At 39.8% G+C, this 22,105-nt stretch overlaps 1 protein-coding gene across 25 annotated transcripts in view; it reads left to right on the forward strand.

Moving 5' to 3' along the window:
• The window catches only part of DTNA (dystrobrevin alpha), a 234,206-nt gene that overhangs the window by 118,355 nt on the left and 93,746 nt on the right, over positions 1-22,105 (forward strand). For 24 of the 25 annotated variants that reach the window (XM_075494578.1, XM_075494579.1, XM_075494583.1 and 21 more), the window contains 2 exons: positions 15,454-15,521; positions 20,623-20,703. In XM_075494578.1, the coding sequence (XP_075350693.1) occupies positions 15,455-15,521; positions 20,623-20,703 (148 nt within the window). In that variant the 5' untranslated portion in view covers position 15,454. Of the gene's footprint in view, positions 1-15,453; positions 15,522-20,622; positions 20,704-22,105 lie in introns of those variants that run through there. The other variant, XM_075494594.1, reaches the window with a different exon arrangement.

Consider the following 22,105-nt stretch of genomic DNA (forward strand, 5'->3'; position numbering starts at 1 on the left):
AACTGAAACCTTTATTTTAAAGAACAGGCATTTACTTTCCCACACAATTATCTGCCTGGAATACAAGATAACTGTTTACTGAGAAAAAAGGAAAAAAAGACATTTTTCTTTTTTAAAGTCACCCTGTAAAAAAGATGAGAAGTGTACACTAAAGTCCCTTTCTTTCCAAATCTGTATTTTTTCCTCATAAATATCAGCATAAACTGATACATATACTGAAGTTTGCATTTGTTGCAGATAGATCCGTGACTTCAAGAACAAGTAAAACACCTTTGTACCAGGACAGAGATAGTCCAGATGCTGTATCTTGCCTGGAAGGACAGGAAATCTGTGTAGAAATCTTTTTCATGGATAGGGATACAGCAGAAAAGATTATTCCGAGTAGCTGTTGCCTGCGGGAAGCTTAAAAAGTTTAATTTTAAAAGGTTTTCTATCCCATATATGTTTAGGTGTTACCTGTTACCTGTTTTGCAGTCAGTGTTTGCAATACTAGGGAAACAAATATAAAACAAACTCGCTTTTATCCTGATGTAACCAAATGCGTGCAGATGTGATCTCTGTTTGTTTGGTGTGCATGAGGAGAATGGGAACATCTTTTCTTTGGACATTTGAGAGAGTACTGTATTTGATTTTTTTCTAATCCTTTGCCATATCAAAAACTGAGCAATCAGGACAAAGATTATGTCATGTGTCTTTTTGATCCGAGCAAATACATTATTCAAGTCTGATAAGGTGCCTTTTTTTTTTTTTTAAATGTTTGTACCTAGCTTTTCTGTTGAAATTTTAGAGGTGAACAGAAAGTGTTCACATCTGAAGAACTGGATGTGGTGCTCAGTATTCTTCCTCTTCAGAGTAGCTCATGTAAAATTGTTCCAGGATCTGAGTTTTTGGCACTGTTCAAGGATTCAGCTGATGTCATGAACTGTTGCTGGCAGATGCAGCAACTTCCAGGGGCTTAAAAATATTGATTCTCCAGCTCTTTCTTTTTTAAGTGCTTTAGTTTATCATTTTTATGTGTATGTATTTTTACAGTTTTATAAATTTATAAACTTACAAAATTCTGAAGCTTTTTAATGAGTTCTAGTCTCCCCCTCAAGACAGCAACACCATTTCAGTCAGTACATTTTCAGCAAATCATTCCGAAATGATCTGCTGAAATTTAGCTACTTGTGTCTCAACCTTGAGTATTTTTCTTGTATAGCTAACATGATTATCAAAAATGCATATTGTTTTTTTCCTAATGTGAGATCTTAGATGAAAATAAAGTTTGAAGAGATCCTGTTATGGGTTGGGGTTTTTTTTGCCCTCATTATTTTGACCTTATTAATGCTGCAGGTTATTTATAGTTCCGTGACTGCTATGTTAAAACCTTCGCAGGCAGACTGACTCTATCAGAAACTGTGTATTTGAAAGACTTGCAGGGTTCCTGCTACTTTGGACCAGGATCTGCTCCACCCTGGCTTCTCACGGACCCTTTGGGGCTTCTGCTCTGGGAAGCCCTGTTGATGTAGCCAGCTCATACGACTGACATACAAATGCTACCTCCAGAATTGCTACCCTGTAGTATTTTTCTACCTCACCCAAATCTCTGTGATGTTGTGCATTAGATGATACAACCTTAAATAGCCTATTGCTGATACAGTGAGGAATGACTGGCACTTGATACAAACGAATCTCCTGGCATTGGAGATTGCCAGTGGAAATCCTTTCAGTGCTTCTCCTCAGCTGCAGAAAAATGTGTACACAAGGAACACCACCAAAAGGCCTTTCTTTGCCAAATATTTCAACACTTTATAGCATGTAAGTCTGTTCCAAGGAAAGGTATTTGTGCTCTCTGGCTGCTATACAAATAGGATTGAGTGGCAAAATTGTAAATAAAATAAATAAGTAAAATAACATTGTAAGCAACTGGAGAAAAAGCCTCTCTGGCTCTTTCAAGTCCCCTTTTCAACTCATTTGTGTTGTAAAACCACACTTCCACAGGCTTGCTTAGAACCAGGCCTGCAGCTAAATATTTACCCAATAGATTTTGTTAAATCTGTTTCAGTGCCTCTGGAAATGAATTCACACCTCTGATTCCTAAGTACCCTTTGCCTCTGGGCATCTGTAGTGAAATGCAGGTATTAGAAGAGCTGAAATTGAGTTGAGATAACTGATAACCTGAGTCAATAAGTAATGGATTGAGAAGGCGGAATGATCTTTTGCCTCTCCAGGGTTTGGAAATGGAAATTTTTGAGCTGAAAAGCCGAGCTGGAGTGGGGTATATCAGGTCCTTCAGATCATGCTTGGGAAGTGCTTTCAGTGCCTGTTGTCAGGCTTCCTGCGACCTCCAGGTCAGCTCCAGCCCTTCCCAAGTTGGATCTCCTGGAGAGAAGGCAATGTGCTTGGGGAGGTGCCACCACCCCCTGCAACAGTGGGAGAGGTGAAGAGAAAAGGCAAGCTCTTCTGTGGGAAATCAGCAGCAGCTCACGGAGACAGCCCGCACAGCTGGGCCTACAATTGGAGCACGAAGGACACTGTCTTCCTGGAATTGCCTTGGTCAGGGGACAACGAAAAGCCCTGGTCAGCTCAGACAGCCTCTCCAAGACCCTGAGCCCTGCAATGGATCGTATTCAGTCTCTCTGGCAGAACAGTCCCCTGCGGGCCGGACACAGGTCAGGAGGAGCTAAAGGTTGGCCACTGACCCCACCAGAAGGTATATCAGATAATCCCATCAGTTTTCTTGGCTGCTCAGTGTATTGTGCTGTGTTAATTCATCTCACCTGTTAGTCCTGCCCCTTAGAAAAGGGGCATAGTCCTGGTTCTCCTCTGCCAAAAAGTTTTTGCTCCTCCTGCGGACTTTACTGCAGCTCTGTCTTGCTCTTGCCCAGGATCCTGCTACACAGGACGCACCTGGTTTCCTGATGCGGAGCCCCACCTCTGACCATGTCTGCCCCTAGACCTGGGCTTGTTATATCCTTGCTTCTCAGGTTTCTGATCCGGAATGGTTTTGGCTTGGCTACCTGGCTCTGATGTGGTCCCTAGCTCTTCGAAGCCAATACCTCATACCAGTGCCTTGTGACAGCAGAGCAAGGCTGACCGTTGTTTCTCCTTCCGTCACGTAGGTTTGCCTTTCCCCTTTGCACATTGCAAAGGCCTTCACCAAAGGCCAAGGTGGGAGCGTGAGCGGCATTCTCTTGCAGAGCACCGGGCAAATGTACCCCTGTCCACGGGCAGGTTTATAATTTGAGAAGTGGAAGAATTTGCTCCAGGAAGTTCTCCTATGTTGGGGTTCTGCATGTAGGTTGAGCACCTTGTAAAAAGTACCAGTTAATTTAGCCCAGTCCAAAAAAATCACCTGCCAGAACTTCTTTTAGTAGAAGGTAAAGAACATATGAGGAGGCACTTGCGCCAAAAGGCTTTATCTGCTCCCTTTTCTAATGGAGGGGCAGCTTCTTCACACTAGCACTGGTCCTAGTCACCTTGTGTCTTTAATACACTTCACTGACATGTAGGGTGCTGTGTTATTTTCATCTTTCTCACAGGTAAAAGTGGAGTTTGGCAATTCTTCCATCTTTTTCATGTTTCAGCCTTTGGCATCTGTTCAACACAAGGGAGAGATCTGAGCCCAGTGCCCACAATCCAGCTGTGCGGTTTGCTCTCTTCCTCTGCTCTCTGTTTACACTGGAGGCTAAGGCAAGAAGCAAAGTGGTTAGCCGTCACTGAGCAGTGTGCTACAGGACATCACAACTCCGTGATACAACACCGGGGAAGTCTGAGAAATCAGAATTCAGTAGAGGCGAATGGATGGTTTGGGAAGAAGGGACAAAAGAAAGGTAATAGTGGAGGCAGAAAGAGCATGAGGGAATGGGATGTGGCTGCTGAACTAGACTGTTTTACAGGCTGTATGTCTAAGAAACTAAATTACGAAATACGTAAGAGGAAAGAGCATATATACAACTTCGGAATGGAACATGATCCTCTGCTGATAAAACTCTCTTACATGCTATTTTATACCGTCTGAGAGTCTGGCCCAGAAACACTTCTGGAGTCTCTATTTCACCTCATTGAAAATACAGTGTTGGGCATACAGTATATGTTTCAAAGATTTATTGGGATAGTTTTAAAAGCCACAGACTGTAGGGCATTCACCACATCTCTTGAGAGACTGTCCACAGCCTCATACATCTTTCACTTCAGAGTTCCCTGTCAAGATCAGACATTTTCTGTGTTTAAATATCATTCCTTTTATTCCTAATTAAACCCTGTGCATCACACCTAATAATTCTCTCCTCAACATGAACAGCAGGTAGCTATTTTATTCCCAGCTCATCAGCATTTAACAAAACTGTATAGATTTGATGTTATTCTCTTCCCAGAAATCAGACCCTCCGGTCTCCACCCTCTGAGTATTTCCCCATGTCTCCTCCTCGCTCTTTCCGCTCTGTCAATAGCTTCCAGACAACTTGGTGCCTAAACCAGAATGTAATAGTTGAGTGTGGTTGAACCAGAGCCAAACGAAGGGAGAAGGTCTCTTGCTTCCTGCTCTGATGTGATGCATTTGATAAGGCAGACCAAAAATACACCACTGCTTTTTTGCCAGAATGCCCAGAAGAATATTAGACATGGTCTCAGAATTAAGCAAATGATACCTGAGGTGCGAATACACTTGTTCTTGTTTGCAAATGTCATTAAGCAGCTTAGCTCAAATCTGCTTATTACCAACTTAAACGACTTCAATTTAGATGTCTCTGGACCAAGTTTAGTCTTTGGTGGAACGTGACAGAAGCACAAACAGACATAAAATGCTGTGTGACTGTGTCTTGACTGTTTTGGCACCTCTTGTAACCTGTCATTAATGTTATAAAAGCCATTTTTCCACACAGCTTGATGCATTCTGTGCATCCTAGAGCAATGCTTGTGTAGGAGCGTGTCTTCTGTCTCAACTACCCTTAGATGAGTGTTTCTAAGAAGCTATCTACTTCATTTTACATGAAGAAAAATCTCTTTTACCAACCATTTGGGGATTTCAAAGCACATCAGGAATCTTTGCAGCCATAGCTGCCGGTTTGATTTGCTGTGCTTTTGGGTTTTCCTGTGCTCCCCTTGGCTTTCTTCACATTCCCTCCTCACCATGGGAAAGGTAAATTCAGGACACTGAAATTTCTCCAGACAAAAGTCTGCTTACAAGTATATTTCTACCAGCTGAAATGTTTATGCTGCATTGAAAGGATTTTTATAACCTAAATGTTCTTTCACAATATAATTAATACTATTTTATTAAAAATGCTCCTCTTCAAGCATATTTTGCATATACAGCAGTAACTCGAGTTTAGCAGGGTCCAACCAGTGTTAGAGGTAATGGGCATATCTGAGAGGAAAGAATAGGATCAGTGAATCATACGTAGCAGCCTGTTTCTGCTGTGTCCGTTTACAAGCATCACCAGCCATTATCTTCGCATTCAATATTTCAAGCATTAGCTTTCTGTTCTGGCTTAGTGTATGAGACTGTTTGCTACATAATTATATTGTATTTCATTTTCTTCTGTACGCTATTGTAATAATGATATTGCCTAATAAAATAATGTCAGATTTTAATTAGGTTAAAAGTAGTTTTGTATATTAGGTTTTTTATTCGAGAAAATAAACTAGCCGATAGTACATATCAAGCTATCAATTTTTTTCGTTTGCATTTGCTTTCATTTCCTGTTGTCCTTTACCTGTTGAAATAAGGGTGAGTTTTGTCTTGAATTGTTTTAAGTTATTACAGCCCTTCACAGCCTTATGTCTAACATATTGATGTTGTAGTGAGGACATAAGATGCCTGGCTTACTATTTATTAAATGGATAGTTTTGCAAAAATTCCTGCTCCTGGTAAATAGCTCCACCTTATTAATCACTGAAATGAATTAACTAGACTAATGTGAAAGGGTATGGTAATAGTGTATGAAAGTAGTCCAGCAGCGGGATGCCTAAATTTGCTGGGAGGCGAAGACAGAATACATTTGCATCAAAGACAGTTCTGTAACAGAAAAGCTTATGCTAACCTTCTGTGGTGGGATACTTGAGGAATAAGCAGTGATGTATGAACTGACATAAAATGTAGTTCTCTTCGCAGTTCACTTTTATAAGAGCGCCCAGAATAGCATCTCAACATACATCCAAATAATGAAGAGGAGAAGGATGAAAGGGGGAAAGATTCTTGTGCTTCTTACACCCTTCTCTTTAATTCTTTAATTCCTTTCTTTTCCAAGTGACCTCAGTACTCTGTAAACTTCCAGATCACATGCGGAGGAGGTATGTTCTCTGTTAGATACATCTCTGCACGTGACTAAAGCTTATCTTGTGTTGGGAGATATTCTGACTCCTCCTTGAAGTGCCATTTCCAAGTATGTTCCCTTTTATATACCCTGTTTGTAGGCTGTCCTTTTTGTTCGACATTTATTAAGGACTAAATAGAAAAACCTTTGAGCCCAGTTTAGCAGTCCATTCTTCTAAGTACTCGGTCAGCACAATGGAATTCAGGCACATGCTTTGAGCCCAGTGTGTGTGTAAAGGCTTTGCAGAATAACGACAGATTAAAGAAAGCTTTTGTTGAACTGGAGCCCATCTGAGTTTGCCTTTCCTATGCATTCACCATAAGAAGACTCAGAAATGTTTGTATTGGCCTGTAATTTCTTGTCACTTAAATTTTTACAAATTTAGACATCTCATTGCTTGGATTTTTTTCTGCTGTTTCTTCTGTTGCCACATGGTACTGCCAGCCTACCTGTTCTGTTTCTGTTGGACATAATGATTGTGTTGCTGTACTGCTGGGGTGATTATTCAGGGGTATGCAGGCAAACAAGTTACGGAATGAGAATGTACAGACACTGATTTTAATCATTCTGACTTTAGGATAGTTAGTATCCTAACTAAATACCTTGAGGACTGAACTATTATAGCTAAGGCTGCCAAGTGAAATCTTTTTAACAATGCACGTGGAACTTATTTACCCACCACAAACTGAGAGACTTAGATGTGTGTCCTTCAATGTGATCTGGTACTTGAAAACAGAATTAAAAGGAACAAGTCAGCATCTGCTTTAAAAGAATCTTCAGCTGAATGCAGCCACCGAAATGATCAAGTTGTATCACTTTTACCCAAGCCATCAGGCCACTCGCAGAAGGGATGTGGTGAGGTAAAAAAGAGAAAATCTCCCATTTCCTTATTCCCTGACAATAGCTAATTGCTAAAAATGCCTTCTTCAGATATTAATTAGATCAGCCTGTAGCCTGCTCTTACTTGCATTAAGGATCTGATTTCTCTCTGCGTGAGATTCATACAGACTCAGTAATCAAAGCTTTTTTTGTCTCAGAAGCTATACTTAACCCAAATATGCTCATAAATTCGTTAATTCTCATCCGAGTACCATTCTACTGTCCTAGTGCCTGCTCTTTAAGACAAATTAACAGCTACCATTATGAAAGAATATATGTGAACAATTTCATCAGTGCCTCATCATTCTTTCATTTGTAATTTATTTTCCACCTTTCCCCCAGTTATATCTGGAGAGACTTGCATTTCCATGGGAATGTTTTTAAAGATTCTTTTTTTTAGCTGTGTTGTTTAGATTTAATTCAGACTACTTCTTCATGAATCTATTTGTTATAATATTTCAGAAAATTAAAAAGTGGAAAAAGGCCAAAGGGGTCTATTTCAGGCATAAAGATGAAAAAGTTTAAATTCTTCTTGGTTCTTGGTTGAATAATGGAAAACTCTTCTTAGCTAATAAAGTTTTTTCAACTTCTCGAAATCAATGGCTATTCAATTAATTGATTGGATGCCAAAACTTTTGGTCAGGTAAGGTGACAAAAGCCAACAGCCTCTCTATTAACTAATTTGTTTGGCTACCCAACAATACTTAATTTTAGTGAAAGATTTTCACAGTACACGCAAAGGAGCTCAATAATTTCAACTGTCTGGGTATGTATCTTCTCCCACAGCTACCATTTGGTTTATTTAGATGTTTTTATAATTCTAAGGAGATGAAAGTACCTACTGTCCTACAGCAAATAATCATCAAAACCCTATTTACAAAAACTGACAACTTGTATTATTAAAATTGGCAGAAGCCAGGAAATGCTTCCCAACACAATTGTATCAGTGACAGCTTACTGAAATGAATTTGGGTTTAATTATGGCAGCACAAGAAGAACTGAAAGGTCCCTTTGACTAAGTAGGAGTTTAATTATATGTGAAATCCTGCAGCCTCCTTTGTGTCTCTACAATGGCAAATAAAAAGACCTGAGAGAAGACCAGAGTACCAAAGTATCAGAGTATCAATTACATGCTTCCTGTGATAAAGTGCTTATAACTTTTTATCCCTTGAGCTTCATTACAGTTTTCCCTATGAATTATTCTTTGCCTAACCAACTGAAAGAAGTAGAATTGCAAATTTGAGTGTTTAAAGGTGATCAATGCTTTATTGATCATGTTTTTTAGAAAAATAGTAAAAAAAACCCCCACCATATGTTGAAGGAAAAACTATAGTTTGGGTGAAATCCAGGTCCCCAATGAGGGCATGGCAAAACTCCATTAACAGATTAACACATCAGACAAGCAGGTTTGACATTGTATATCACCAACTTTTGTGTCTGAGTTTTGGGGTTTTCTTCTTTTTCTGGAAAATGTTTTGAGTGTAACAAAAAATAAATTACTGTTAGCAGAAGTTATTTCTAACTACCTCTCAGCTGAACTAAGGCTCTGAAACATTGTGCATGCATATAAAGGAAATAAATATCTGCTTTATTTGTTTTAAAATATTTAATAAAACTTAGATGAAATATAATTTTAAAATAGCATTTGAATAGAACTTTGAAAAGCTGTATTTAAAACTGTACCAGTTACCTAAAATCAGTCCCTCCAGTTTATCAGAACTGCTTATCAGAAGTGATGGCAATGAAGCACTGAGAAAAGTTTTTTGGAGCTGACCAAAATGATTTTATTGGATCATTTTATACTCTCAAAGGGTGAAAACTATTTGAAGCACTGAACAGTAGTTTTCTTTCCATGTTTCATCCAATAGAGTAGTTTCTTGTAGTGCCAGGAAGGCTGATTCTAAAAGAGTGTGGTTGGAAAAACATATCTAAGCAACTTTTTAAAGACAGTTTTGTAAAGTTTCACATATATATTGTAAGTCTCAAGTACTGGTTTTCTTAAATGTCTTTCATGTCTGGAGTAGGAAGATTCTCTGTTATACAAGAGAAGTCCTCCTTTGTGTTGCAGAGAAAAGCTGAAAATTATACTCTACAAGCACCCATAAAAAGCAGAAAAGCAATGATTTTGGGATGTATTTTGGCCTAGTTCATAATAGTTTGAATTCCTAAACTTGATAATGCCTAGTGCACATGGAAAGTGACTGGTGGTTCCTTTGTTCCCTGAAGCCAAACAGTCACGATATCCTCTGCTAAAGTTCTGATTCTGTACAGTATTAAATATAAAATTAGTCTATTTTGACTCTCATGTTTTCTATCTTCAGATTGCCCTTTCTTTCTTTAGTGATGAACCTCTTCACAATTTTTTTTTAGACCTCACAGATAAGATTTGCATAACATTCAGACTTCCTTGAAGGCTGAGTGTTAGGAAAATGAGTTGCAGTGGGTGCCTTATTAGGCTTTTCTGACAGTTTTCTACTAAGGATACGAAGCTCCCAAAAGGGGAACTGATGAAAAATCTGTTGGAAAATTCTTTCTTAAAAACAAGAGACACATTTCACTAAAGGAATAAATCAAGAGAGAATTTCAAATTTTTTGTAATATTAAAATTGCAAAATATGACAAAAATAAGAAGAGGCAGACTTGCTGAGGCTCATGTTGGAGATGAGCTTAGCAACGGCTTTTATTTTCCTCCTTCACTGTAAATGTGAAGTAAAATGTGAATGTAAAAATACAAACAAGCACTATAAGTGCAATGCAATTATACCTAGCCTCAGGAAAGAGCATTGAAAAGTTTTATTATAGTGCCAAAGATTAGTCCTGGAATTTAAAGCTGAGAGAGACCTATTAGGGACCTGCTTCATTAAAAGATGTGGAACAAGACATTCATAAGGCACCAATAAATCCATTAAGGGGAAGAGGGCTCTGAAATGGCCTTTCATGATTCTTGTTATTAACTTCGAGGATTGCTGAGGTTGGTGACTTTGCAAATACAGTTTTAGCTAGCACTTACTGTCCCTTTTAACTCTCTGTCCTCCAGTCCAAATTCGCTTTGAAGTAAGCAGCCATAACTCTCCTCTAGTTAGCTGAGCAGCATCCACCTGCCAGTACTGAATTTGGAGAAAAGGGGAAAAGAAAAGAGGAAAAATCTATGGAAAATCTTCTCTCTCATATTGCTATGAATCCTGCATGAACAGCACTCCAAACCTAGCTGTTGACTACAGCTTTTAAGTTCCTCATGAAGTCACTGTAAGCTAGACCCTAGCAGGCTCTTTCATTTTCATAAATCACTATTTCTGATGCTGGTAAAGCCTGAAAAGGAATAGCAGTTTGTTATGTATGGAGGGCATTTTGATAAAACTGTCCCGAGCAATGGCAGACAAGAAGCCTGTGCAGCTGAAAAATGTTGTCTGCTCAAAGCTGGGTTTAAGTATTGACCAGCTGCATAGAAAATAGCATCTGATTTGTCAACAGTGTGAAAAATAGCCACTGAGAAACCAGCACATTTCTCTGCATCCTAATGCTTCCAATTCCCAGAGATACCAAAGCAAATATCTAACATTTGACATTTCATGGAAGAAAAAAATAGCTGTTTATATCAGGAGTTGAAGATTTCCTCGCTAGGGAAATGCAGACTGCTCAGAATAAAGGATGCTGGAGCCTGGTTGATAATTTCTTCCAAACAATGCTACTCTTTCCAAAAGTGATCTCAAGATACTCACTGTTGGTTTTACCAGTCTTCTGGAGCAAAACTTCCAGCTAGAAGTTGCGTCCCAGAATGCTCCCAAGCGCTTCAGAGCCGCAGCGAGCATGACTGGACAAGGCTTGGGCAGAGGCAAGTGTTTCTCTTTTTCCTCTGTGCCTGCTGCGATGGAAAAAAGAACTTTTATCCAGCCTGAGAGACCATGAGGAATGTCACCGGTCAGGATTCAGAGCCTCTTGTCAAACACACGGCTGCGTCACAGCCATCACATGGGACTTGATAAATTTTTCATGCCACAATTAATCAATTTCAGCAGACGATTTTGCTCACTGGCATGCTTCCCGCCTCCCCAGGGCACTTCATCCGTCACGGATGAACAGGATGGGGATTTGTGGAAGTGTTAATGGGGTGGCTTTTCTCAGAGCCATCAAACTGTGTGTGCGTGTGTGTGTCAGGTCGGGAATTTTTGACAGTCTCCTGGGAAGTGTGTGGAACTCTCCAGGGGGAAGCTCCTTCTCCAGGTATACAGGCAATTCTTTTGATGGTTTTTTGGAGCTAATGGTTTAATTGTGGCAGGCATTGCTTTTACCATGCATAGAGATAGCTCGAGAAATGGAAGTATACTAATTACAAGAAGGAGGATGTAAACCGGGGGTTAATAAAATACGCTATTTACCCTATAAATACTAAAACAAGAAAAACACCTATGTGTGAGAGAGATTATTACAGTACTCATAAATCAAAGCAGCACAACAGCAAAGGAAAGAAAAATGAGGCATTTAGTTCTCACCTTATGTATATTATATGATATTCCCTCCCAGATTTTATAAACAAATAAAGTATATTAAAAAAATAGACCAACTATGCTTCTGATACACGATAAGCATGAAGATGAAATTGTAATCAAAAGAGTTCAAATGAAACTAAATTATTTCTTTATTATTTTCCTTCAAGAACTACTAACGTAAAAGTTTTCATCTTGAAACAGTGGTAGAAATGAAACATTCACGGTATCTTTTTCAGAGGCTGGAAACCTTACGCTTGGAATGATTTCTGCTCTGGAATGTCTGTAATATATTGAAGCCTTAATGCCTTGCTAATTGGTACCTTACTAATTAGCTCGTGACAAGAATTTTAATTAGATGCACAGTAGGTGTTCTCCCTACCTACAGTGGAGGAGCTATTTCCTGGGGAGAAAAGTGAAGGGAAAAAGATAGTGGAAGGGATCAATAGAAGACAAATATAATCTAATCCCTACTATGGGAAGAGTGTACATTAATTAATATTTTTCAAAATTATGTCTCTGATAATTTATTCTGGTTTTGTAAAGTACATTAAAGTTCACTTTGTGATTTGCTCTTTTCCCCTGTAGAACAAATTGTACTTTTTTTTCTGTGACTTGATGTGTTATAAGCAAAATGAGAAATATTAGAACATGGCTGTAATCAATTATGCTCATGGCCAGCGCCAGGGACTGACCTGCGCGCATCCCAGGCTCAAAGCATGAGTCTTTGTAATCTGAGTTAAAGAGCTGAGCTGCGTACCTGTGGGCTGGATCAAGGTGAACAAGGCTGAAAAGGGAGATGCCCAACACCCATGACCAATGGCATTAGTTGAGCCTGGGCTGTAGCACATTCTAGAGTTAAAAATGCATACGAAAAGCTTAGAAGACACAGTTGAGTGAATTCCTATCAATGGTGACTCAAAAATAACAATATTGATGAGCATCATCCCTCATTTTTCTTCTATCAGGAGAAGATACGAAGGAGGGGCAGGAGATACCTATCTGAAAATACTGCCACTGCTAATGTTCTCATTAGCTTAATGGCATATATCCCGTTGCAGAGGATTTTAGGATAGTCATTTGGGATTAAGGCTATTTTAAAATCTGCAAAATACCTAGTGCAGTGAGAGTCTTAAAAATGTATATACAAAGTTTCTTCCCTCTCCAAGGAAGCCTGAGTTGTGTGTGTCTAAATATAAAGTTATTTGTCAGGCCTGGTAATCCCCATAAGCTCCAGCAGTGAAAAGGGTGATTCAGTTTCAGTAGATAATGGGACATTCTGAAAAATTATGATCAGGTCCAGGGAACATTTTATATAAGGAGGTAGAAACATCAATAAAAGTAAGGGGAGGATGAATTGCACAAAAGGGAAAAGCAGTTAATGATTTTTACGCTACTGAAAGGACACTTTAGGAATGGGCTCTCTGAAGGAAGTGGAGAACTTGCTGTGCAATTTGTATTATTTGAAAAATACCTTTTTTTACTTAATTTTGACTGGGGAAATTCTTCCGCATGGTGAGTAAGGTCACAGGTGAGCCTCATTCCAGTGGATGCGCTGTACATATTTAAAAGCAATAGCTAAGCAATATTTTTATCCAAGAGGCAGTATGAGGGAAGGGAGAATAAAGTTGAACCCCTTTTGTTTTCGATAAAGTTTGCAGCAATCACTGTGAGACCAGTGATTATTTCACAAATGTTAGAGAACATTGGTGGAATGGAAACAGCAAGTTAGTAAATGGAGAAAAATCTGTAAGATTTAAGTGTAAATTGTATCAAGAAACTGAAAGAAGTTGATTTAATCCTTGTGCCAAAAGCAAGATAACCCAATCTCAGTCAATTAATATGAACAGTATATAGTCAGAAAACCAGTTGCAGAAGATGGTTTGTAGAATAATTCTGAATACAGGAGAAGTCAGATAAAATTATGATGGCCTGTGACCCACTCTACAAATAATAAATGTTAATCTAAAATCGTATTTCCTCTGAAGTATTCACTCAGCTGCCCTGCCTGGTAAAGGATGCTGTCTTTTCAAAGGGCTTTATTAACCCACCTGTCCTACGAGATCTGGTCATTTACTGTGGCAGATTTATCTCCTACTATGAGTTCGATTAGAAACAGAAAGGAGTGGGGAACTCAAGCTGGAGTTAGTGGGATTACATTGTTTTTCATCTTTTATGGGCAGAGATTTAAGGCTGATCCAGGTACAAAAGATATTACTACTTGCTGTCTAATTAGGATGCGGCTTGGGTCTGGCGTATCCTGAGGTATGTCTTGTTTTGCAGGTAGGTGTGAGTCTTCCCTGACACCTCTAAGCTAGCAAGACACCAACTACCTCCAGATCAGAGGCTGTGTGGCCACTTCTGTAAAGCACTATACTGAAAGCTGTTATCTCTGCAGAAAGGCAGGATGTATTAGCTCAGACTTAATGCCATGCTACACACATCTGTACCACCCCCAGCCAAATTAGAGCATAAGGGTGAACTTGAATATCCCTGCAAACAGGCTGCAGCCGTACCCTCTGTCCACTTCCTAGTGGAGCTGCTGCTCGCATCACGAAATGTCCACCATAGATAGCCCTTTAGCAGAGCCTTTATCAGTATTCTGAGAATGGATTAGGCTATTTGGAAAAGGCAGTTATAATGTACCACCACTTCATTTGAATAGTGCATTTTGGAAGGAAAAAGAAACCACACAACAACTCATGTGATTGCCTTCCTTTCTCCGAGAAATAAAAGGAAACTGGTTTTCTATCCAGAGTCCTTTGGTGATGGTAGACTTTAGCATCCAGTACTTTTATCCTTCCTGTTACATACGTATGTGGGTTTGCTATGGGATACAGTGGAATATTTTGGATTGCAGGCCTCTACAGAGCATCTCCTTTATATCCCAGGTGGTCCAATGTTATTTTACACAGTGTAGTTGAGGTAGGGATGTAGATTAAAATGCAGGTCAGAAGCCCTAACCAGACTTGGCAGGGAGGAAAGGATATTGGCTTGCTGGAGTAATTACCCATAGGAAGTGGTGATGCTGACATGGGTTTCATTTGTTTGAGTGCTGCTAAAGATGTTTATCTTTACTCTGAAGGCTTTAGTCTTTTATGGTTTGAATGCTGGCTGTGAAGGAAGCTGTCTCTTTTCTCTATGCTCTATCCAGCAGTAGCACTCTTCGAAATATTCTGAAGATTTTTATATCTGAAAACTGAAGGAAAATGTGTTCTTATTTCTGAGACTTTTACTGGAATTCATTTAATCAGAGACGTACTGTCTTGAATTTGAATGAATATTTGGAGTGTATTTGCTTGAGTAAATATAGGGTATTATGTTGTGGAGTAGGGATTTAGTTGCTGTTGTGTTATTTTTTTGTCTCCTCCACCCAGAATTGGCTAGAAAGGCATTTTCTAAGCTATAAAATAATATCCGAATCTTTTATGATTTCTTCTCTCTTACATAATTTTAACTGAAGATTCCTTATTTAAGAAAACCTAAAATGAATTTCAGAGCTTGTGTTATGTAAGTCAGTTTGTTACATCAAGCAGAAAAACTGAACATTGCCTTTGGGGGAGAGAGAGATGGAGAAAACAAATGCTTGAAAGCAGAGTCTAGGCAATGGAGGACAATTTGGGGACCAGCTTCTCTGCAAACCATGCCACAGAGAGGCTGGCAAAAGGCATTGGGTACACATGGAGCACCAGTCAACCTCAAAGGTTCTCTGGGATCGATTATGGATGCTCATGTATGTATGTTCAGTCTGGGAATAATACTTAACATTTTCACACGATTTTGTCTTCCAGAATGATTGAAGATTGTGGGAAAAGAGGAAATACCATGGCAGAAAGAAGGCAGCTGTTTGCAGAAATGCGTAAGTACTTCCTAGAAATGTTTTGCTGTGATAGACCAAGCCAGTTGCAATGCGGTGTTAGTAAAATTTATGCAAGCTTTTCACCTCAAGTAACTGATATCTCCATTTAACACATGGTTTAATGTTGTGAGACCAAAACTACAGGAAAATGGGCTGATTTGACCAAACAGCAGGAGGGAAGGATTTTCTACATAAGATTTTGTGATTGTGTTATTTTGATCGGTAGCTTCTTGAGACAAAAATGCTGCAATACACAGGTAGCAATGAAGAGAAATAAAGGTCTCCAAAAGACTACATCTTTTAGTGGGGGTACCTGTAATGGGTTGACCCCAGCCAGCTGCTAAGCACCCACACAACCACTTGCTTAATTCCCAACCAGCCCACAGCGGGATGGGAGAGAATATAGGGAGAGCAAAAGCAAGGAAACTCGTGGCTTGAGATAAAGACAGTTGATTAAGTGATAGAAAGAGAGAAAAAAAATTACAACAAAAAACCAACAACAAGTGCTGCAAAGGTGGTGGTCACTCACCACCTCCCAAAAGCAGACCAATGCCCAGCCGGTCTCCAAGCAAAGTCCACCTTGGAAGGCAAAACTCCCCACCCCCTTCTTTCCCTACCCCAGTTTTATTGTTGAGCATGACATTATATGGTATGGGCTATCCTTTTGGCCAGGTGGGGTCATCTGTCCTGGCTGTGTCTCCTCCCACCCTCTAGCCCACCCCCAGCCGATTCTGGGAGGGGACAGAGTAGGAAACAAAAAGGCCTGGATGCTGTGCAAGCACTGTTCAGCAATAGCTAAAACATCAGTGTGTTATCAACTCTTTTTTAGACACAAATCTAAAGCACAGCACCATGCAGGCTGTTATAAAGAAAGTTAACTCCATCCCAGCCCAGACACAGTACAGGGACTCATATATGACATACCCCAGCACATATTTTATAGTTTTCAGGGAAGCTTTGTGTTCCCTGCAGAATAGCGTGTCAGGAGGTACTATACTAACAATGTTCCTGCAGTTCTCTTGATGGTCATTTCTTATTTCTCTTACAAAAAATCCACCATTTCTTAAGGAAATTCTATTACGTATGAAGTTTGAGACTGTCGCCTTGTTACTAGATTTACCTAAGTTCTCTCTGTAATTACTAAGCTTCCTATTATTTGGCCCCTGCAACATAGTAAAAAAATGACAGAACATCTCCCCCGTCTTCTGGGGGAGACTAAGATGAGCATTAGTGGGACGTGAGCAACTGTGCACACTGAAAGGCTGGGTCTGTGCTGGTGAATTAAATGTGGGGGGTAGTTCGGGACTGTTCTCCACGGGTGAGCCCAGGGGTGACCGAGTGCCCTACGTCTGTGCTCCTGAGCTCTCCAAATTGAGGACTTCTCATTCAGATGGCCTACTGAGAACGGTCTTGTCCTGTTCTGCTGTGTGCACTAGCTTTGTTGTGCCCTGTAATTATTTCAGTATCACACAAGGCTTGCTGTTGTAAGTCAGGTGGATATTTCTCTTGTCCCTGATGTACAACATGCTGGACTAGTGGAGGGAGGGGTTGTTGTTTGGCCAGACGCAAAAAAAAAAAGAAAGAAAAACAAGAAAAAAGGATGATGCATTTGTCCATTATCAGAACATACTATGCTTTTAATTAGAATTATAGAGAGGACTTGAGCTTGTATCAGCTAAAGTCAATAGCACAACTTCCATTAACTTCAGTTAGTTTGAAATAGTCCTAAAATGGAAGATAATTATTTAAGACTTTGCTGTGAGGATTTATGGTTTGTTCCCACAGTATTGAAGGCTGTTTTGCTGTTGGGTTGTTTTGGAGGAGTTAAGGAGGTGTTGGGAAAATTTACAATCAGTAGTTGGAGGTGGAGGAGGGACTGTAGTCCCATACTGTACACAAATAGTTATTGTCTACTATTTTTTCTTTCACATTTTAGTATTTTGACATATTTACTTGAGTCTGGTTTATCTCACGTATGCTTCCCTTTTCTATTTGCCTGCCTCCCTTCCTCCTCCTACTACACATGCACACAGAGAACTGGGTTCCAACTAGGTAAAAAGAGGGGAAAATATTAAGTCTTTGTGAAAAACTAAATATATTTTAGGCAAAGAAATGTCCATATTCATAAAACACTGAATTTTGCATTTTGAGAGTCCGTTGGATTTCTGTGTGTATAATGGGTGTGCTTTACTGAAACAGAAGCTCAGCCTGGCTTTGCCTTCAGGTGGCCTCAGATGTGTGCAAGCCCACACGATCCATCTTTAACAAAAACCATGTGTTCCACATGCCCTACATACTGTGGGCCATGCAAGGCTTCTTGTCATTACAACAAACACAAGCTTCTGGTAAAAAGTGAAACTCCACAACCTGCCGATGTTAGAGGAAGAAAATTCATAATATAGAGGACTTTGCCAGTGTTTTAGGTTCTTGCAGTTATATCTGCAAGTGTGTGATTAAAACCCCACAATACTTCTAGAAAGTGAGTCGTGTTCCAGGCTACACAATACAGAAAAAAAAAAAAAATCAGCTTTTTTTAAGTAGGAAATTTGTTCTGAACAAGGAATAGATGGATTTGACTCTCACTTTAGATTTAGGCCACTATGTGATTTTCCCTGTATTTAAAGAAGTTTAGTTAGACTTTTTTGTTTCCTGTCCTTCAGAAGAGGCATCTTTCTAGTTCCAAATTACACACTTCTGTGATTAGTATCATAATCAATATAATCTTCTGTAGACTGCTGTGGTTAAAGCTTAAATTGTGTCTTTTATCTCAAAATGCACCATTGGCTGTCAAATCACTCGGCTACCCTTAGTCTTACCTGACATGCTCAGGTATATCCAGACCGATGAAGAGAGTTCAAAATGTACATCACTGTTGTTCTGCTAGCACATATTATCCAGCAAGAAAACAGCAGCCAAAGCTTGCAATGGATCCCTTTATTATTTTTGCAAACTGCAAACCGTGTTACATGAGATGAGCATATTCAAAGGAAACAGAGTGAAACACTGCCAGTGGGCAAAAGGAAGGAGAGGCCACTGGCAATCCTGTAGGCAAGTTACAAATTCACAGCCTCATTTGCCGTGCTCAGTCCCGCGCATCTTTCCACTTGTTTTTCAGGAGTCTCCATGTAAGTGAAGTCACTTTTCTACAGAAGTTATTTGACAAATAGATCTCTGACTGCGGCAAAATGTGAATCATGATAAAATTAAATTCTCTGTTCCAGGGATTTATCAGCAAAAACACCTTCTCCCAAAATAATATCAAAATAATACCATCCACTGTGTGTGTAAATAGTAAAGAAAAGAAGCAACATTATTGCCTACAAATTTGTTTGTTTAGAATTAATACTGCAACCTTGGAAGCTCAATGAGCCAGAGTCTCACTTTGCTTGGAATCTTTACATCTTGTTAAAAGGCTGAAGTTTTATAAAGGAGCACTGGAAGCTTTTGTTAGTAGCTTTCACTAAAGTTAGGAGGGAAGAAGTTAAATTCATTTTACTCATTGGTCCTATTAAAAAAGGAAAGACTTAGTGTTACATGCATTATCCTCCCCTTTACCAGTAAAGAAGTTTACCAAAAGCTGTCAATGAGATACTAATGGAGAAGAGAAAAACCTCTGTAATTTGACAATAAAGCATATGATGAGAAAAGATAAAAAAACTTTCCAGACCTGATGTTAAGTAGTTAAGGGTAGCTTCTCCCAGGAACAGATGGTGTTAAGACAGCCAACTGGCAAAAGGGAGTATCTGGGAGCCCTGGGAAGATGGTGTGGGAGAATCCGGTCAGGAAAAGAGCAGAGTCTGGGGAGAGAGGAGAGTATCATTCTCATTTTCATCTCGTAGGTCAGAGCACATTTGAAAAATTTGGGTCCAAAGGATGGCAGATTGTTTAAGAAAGTGTGGGCGAACAATGCCGACGTGGGCATGTGTGCAACAGTGCAGCTGAGTGGCCAATCTAATAATGTCAAGGTGGATCTTAAAGAAAGCATTTGGGAAGCACCTGTAAAAGCAGAATAGGGCTGTATTCCACTCCACTTCTCTTACAGCCTGATTGTACCTTGTTTGGATGTGTTTCATGCAGACAGTTCCTTAAGAAACTCTGTTTTTTGTAACTTGGTACCTTGCTCAACTGAATAGAACAGGTTTTATTCCTGTTACAGGGGCAACCACAGTGAAAAAGCAAATACGCAAAAATTTAATTGAATGTGTTTCCATGAAATGTGTGGTAAAATTAATAAGCAGTCATGTATTTCATAGGCCATATTGTAGCCATAAGGCAACACTTCTTTATGTAAGATACCAGCCAAGAAGGAGAAAGATTTAAATCACAATCTCCTCATCTACTTTTTGAGGTTTTGGGGAAGTGTTATGAGTGGTCTCATACAGCAGGAGGCCCAAAGACACTGTGCCAGGTTCTGCCCCCATCCTGGTCCCTCTCTGCTGCGCTTGTACGTGAAGTAGCTACCAGTCAGTTTATACCATCTCCTGGACAGCTGTTTTGGAAATGTTGCCAGATCTTTAAGCTGGAGCAGCCAGGGCCAAGCTGTGTGTGAAGCAGAGAGCTGACCCTTTTTTTGAGGTCTCTGTTGCAGGGAACGTAGCTCTGCAAAATGGAGAAAGGCTTCACAGCCTTTGCATTGTTTTTGCCTCCTTCTGCAGGCTGCTATCAGTCTTTTCATTACGGCATGATATTGTTTCTAATTTGGTTTGCTGGCAATACCTTGTTCTGATCTGGCATGTCAGCCAAAGATATTTGTTATGAGCTTTGTTGTTAAATATTAAAATTAGATGGAGGTTTTCCCTGCTGTTGGAGCCTGGCCAGTGTGTCTTTTAGCCTGCAGCTTGACCAGATTGTTCTTCAAAGTGACAGACACAGTGGGCTGACTATTCCTTGCCTTCCATTATGAAAGTCTTTTAACACTGTAGCTCCTGCCATTCCCCTTCTTTCTCCTCACCCCTCTCTACTCTCCCTGCAAAGGAGAGAGCCTTGAAAATTATTAAACAGAGTCAGCTCGTGTGTCCTCTCTGTTCTCTGGCTTCCCTGCTAGCAAAGATATGCACAGGTCATACTCCATACAAATATCACTGTTATTCTCTTCCACTAGGGGCTCAAGATCTGGATCGCATTCGTTTGTCCACCTACCGAACAGCATGCAAGCTTAGGTTTGTTCAGAAGAAATGCAACTGTAAGTATGTCAGTGCTTCTTTTCTGTCCCATTGTTACTAGCTTTCCACTGCACTCCCCGATCTGTCCTTCAGATCAGTCACGAATGGGGACTGTTTGATTCGGCATTGCAAAGGACACTAATCAGAGTGCCTGGGCAGATTTTAAATGGTAATCTGTTTACATAAGGAACTTGTCTCAAATGTGCCAGTGATTCAGTCATAGAAGGGTGGGCCATGATGCAGGCCACAGCTTTATTTAATAAGTACGTTAACTACATTCTCTGATTTTCTTGTAAAATAACTTTTGGGGGTTCCAGCAAGATCCTGCAAATGTAATGCTTTTATAGCAACTCCATGGAGAAGAAATGGTGGTTCCAGTCCTCATCTATTTGGAGTACAGCAAAGTAAGTGCAATGTCAGCCAGCCCCCCTTGTTCCAGAAGGCCAGCTAGAGACATCTCTTCTAAGAGGGGGAACCTGCTTGTAATCTCTGCCTGTCTGTCTTCCTCCATCTAAGCTTCATTCTTGAGATGTTTCCCACTTGATTAGTAACTTTTAAAATGTTTCTTTTGAGATTCAGTTGTTCTTCCTTTACAGCTGCAGTTTCTGTTAGCACAGTCATGAGAAAAGCTGTGAACATTAAAACGGAAATACGTATAAAATCTGTAATGGATTGTATGCTTTCTTCTCCACCCAAAATACTTAGAATGGTGGGGTTTGGTTTATGTGTTTTACCAGACCTTTCCACACTAAGTAAAAAAAAAAAAAATCCTAACCAGGGGAGTCTTGCCAGCAGTAGCAGTAGGGAGAGGACTAATGCAGAGAAAACAACTTTTTTAGTCTTCATATCTAAACTAGAATGACCGCGTGGCTATGCTGGTGCTACGCACAGTGGTAAGTACGTTAAGAAATGCTCACTGCAGGTAGAGATTAACCACCCAGGAGAGAGTTCCTAGTTTTGAGGCTACATGTATCTGTGTTACAGAAATGTTTAGCTTATGCTGTCCAAACATACTGGAGAGGCCAAGTTGTGGCAGAAGAGACTTTGGAGAGTATTTATTGGGTTATTAGCTATGGAGCTAGTCTTTCAATCATTTCTGCAGCACATTTCTCATGTTTTTAATATGTGAAGTATGAATTGAAGGATTAGTATCGCATTATAAGCAGGCTGCCAGACACAAAACCCAGGAGGGGTTTAGTACCTGCCCAGCAGCTGGCTTCTCCCATTCAGAAGGAAATGCATTGAAAGACACTATTATGTTGCATTCCGTTGTTTATTTTAATTTTTTAAATGTTATGTTTAAGAGGCTAAAATGTTCACTTAATTTTATTCATGGTAACTGAATACAATAGTCTGAGGTGACAAAAGTATCCAATTAAGTTGACAGTGATAGCAAAATCGTAACACTAATTGCTTTGGTAA

The sequence above is a fragment of the Mycteria americana genome, chromosome 2 (genome assembly GCF_035582795.1).
Source record: "Mycteria americana isolate JAX WOST 10 ecotype Jacksonville Zoo and Gardens chromosome 2, USCA_MyAme_1.0, whole genome shotgun sequence".
Classification (NCBI taxonomy): Eukaryota; Metazoa; Chordata; class Aves; order Ciconiiformes; family Ciconiidae; genus Mycteria; species Mycteria americana.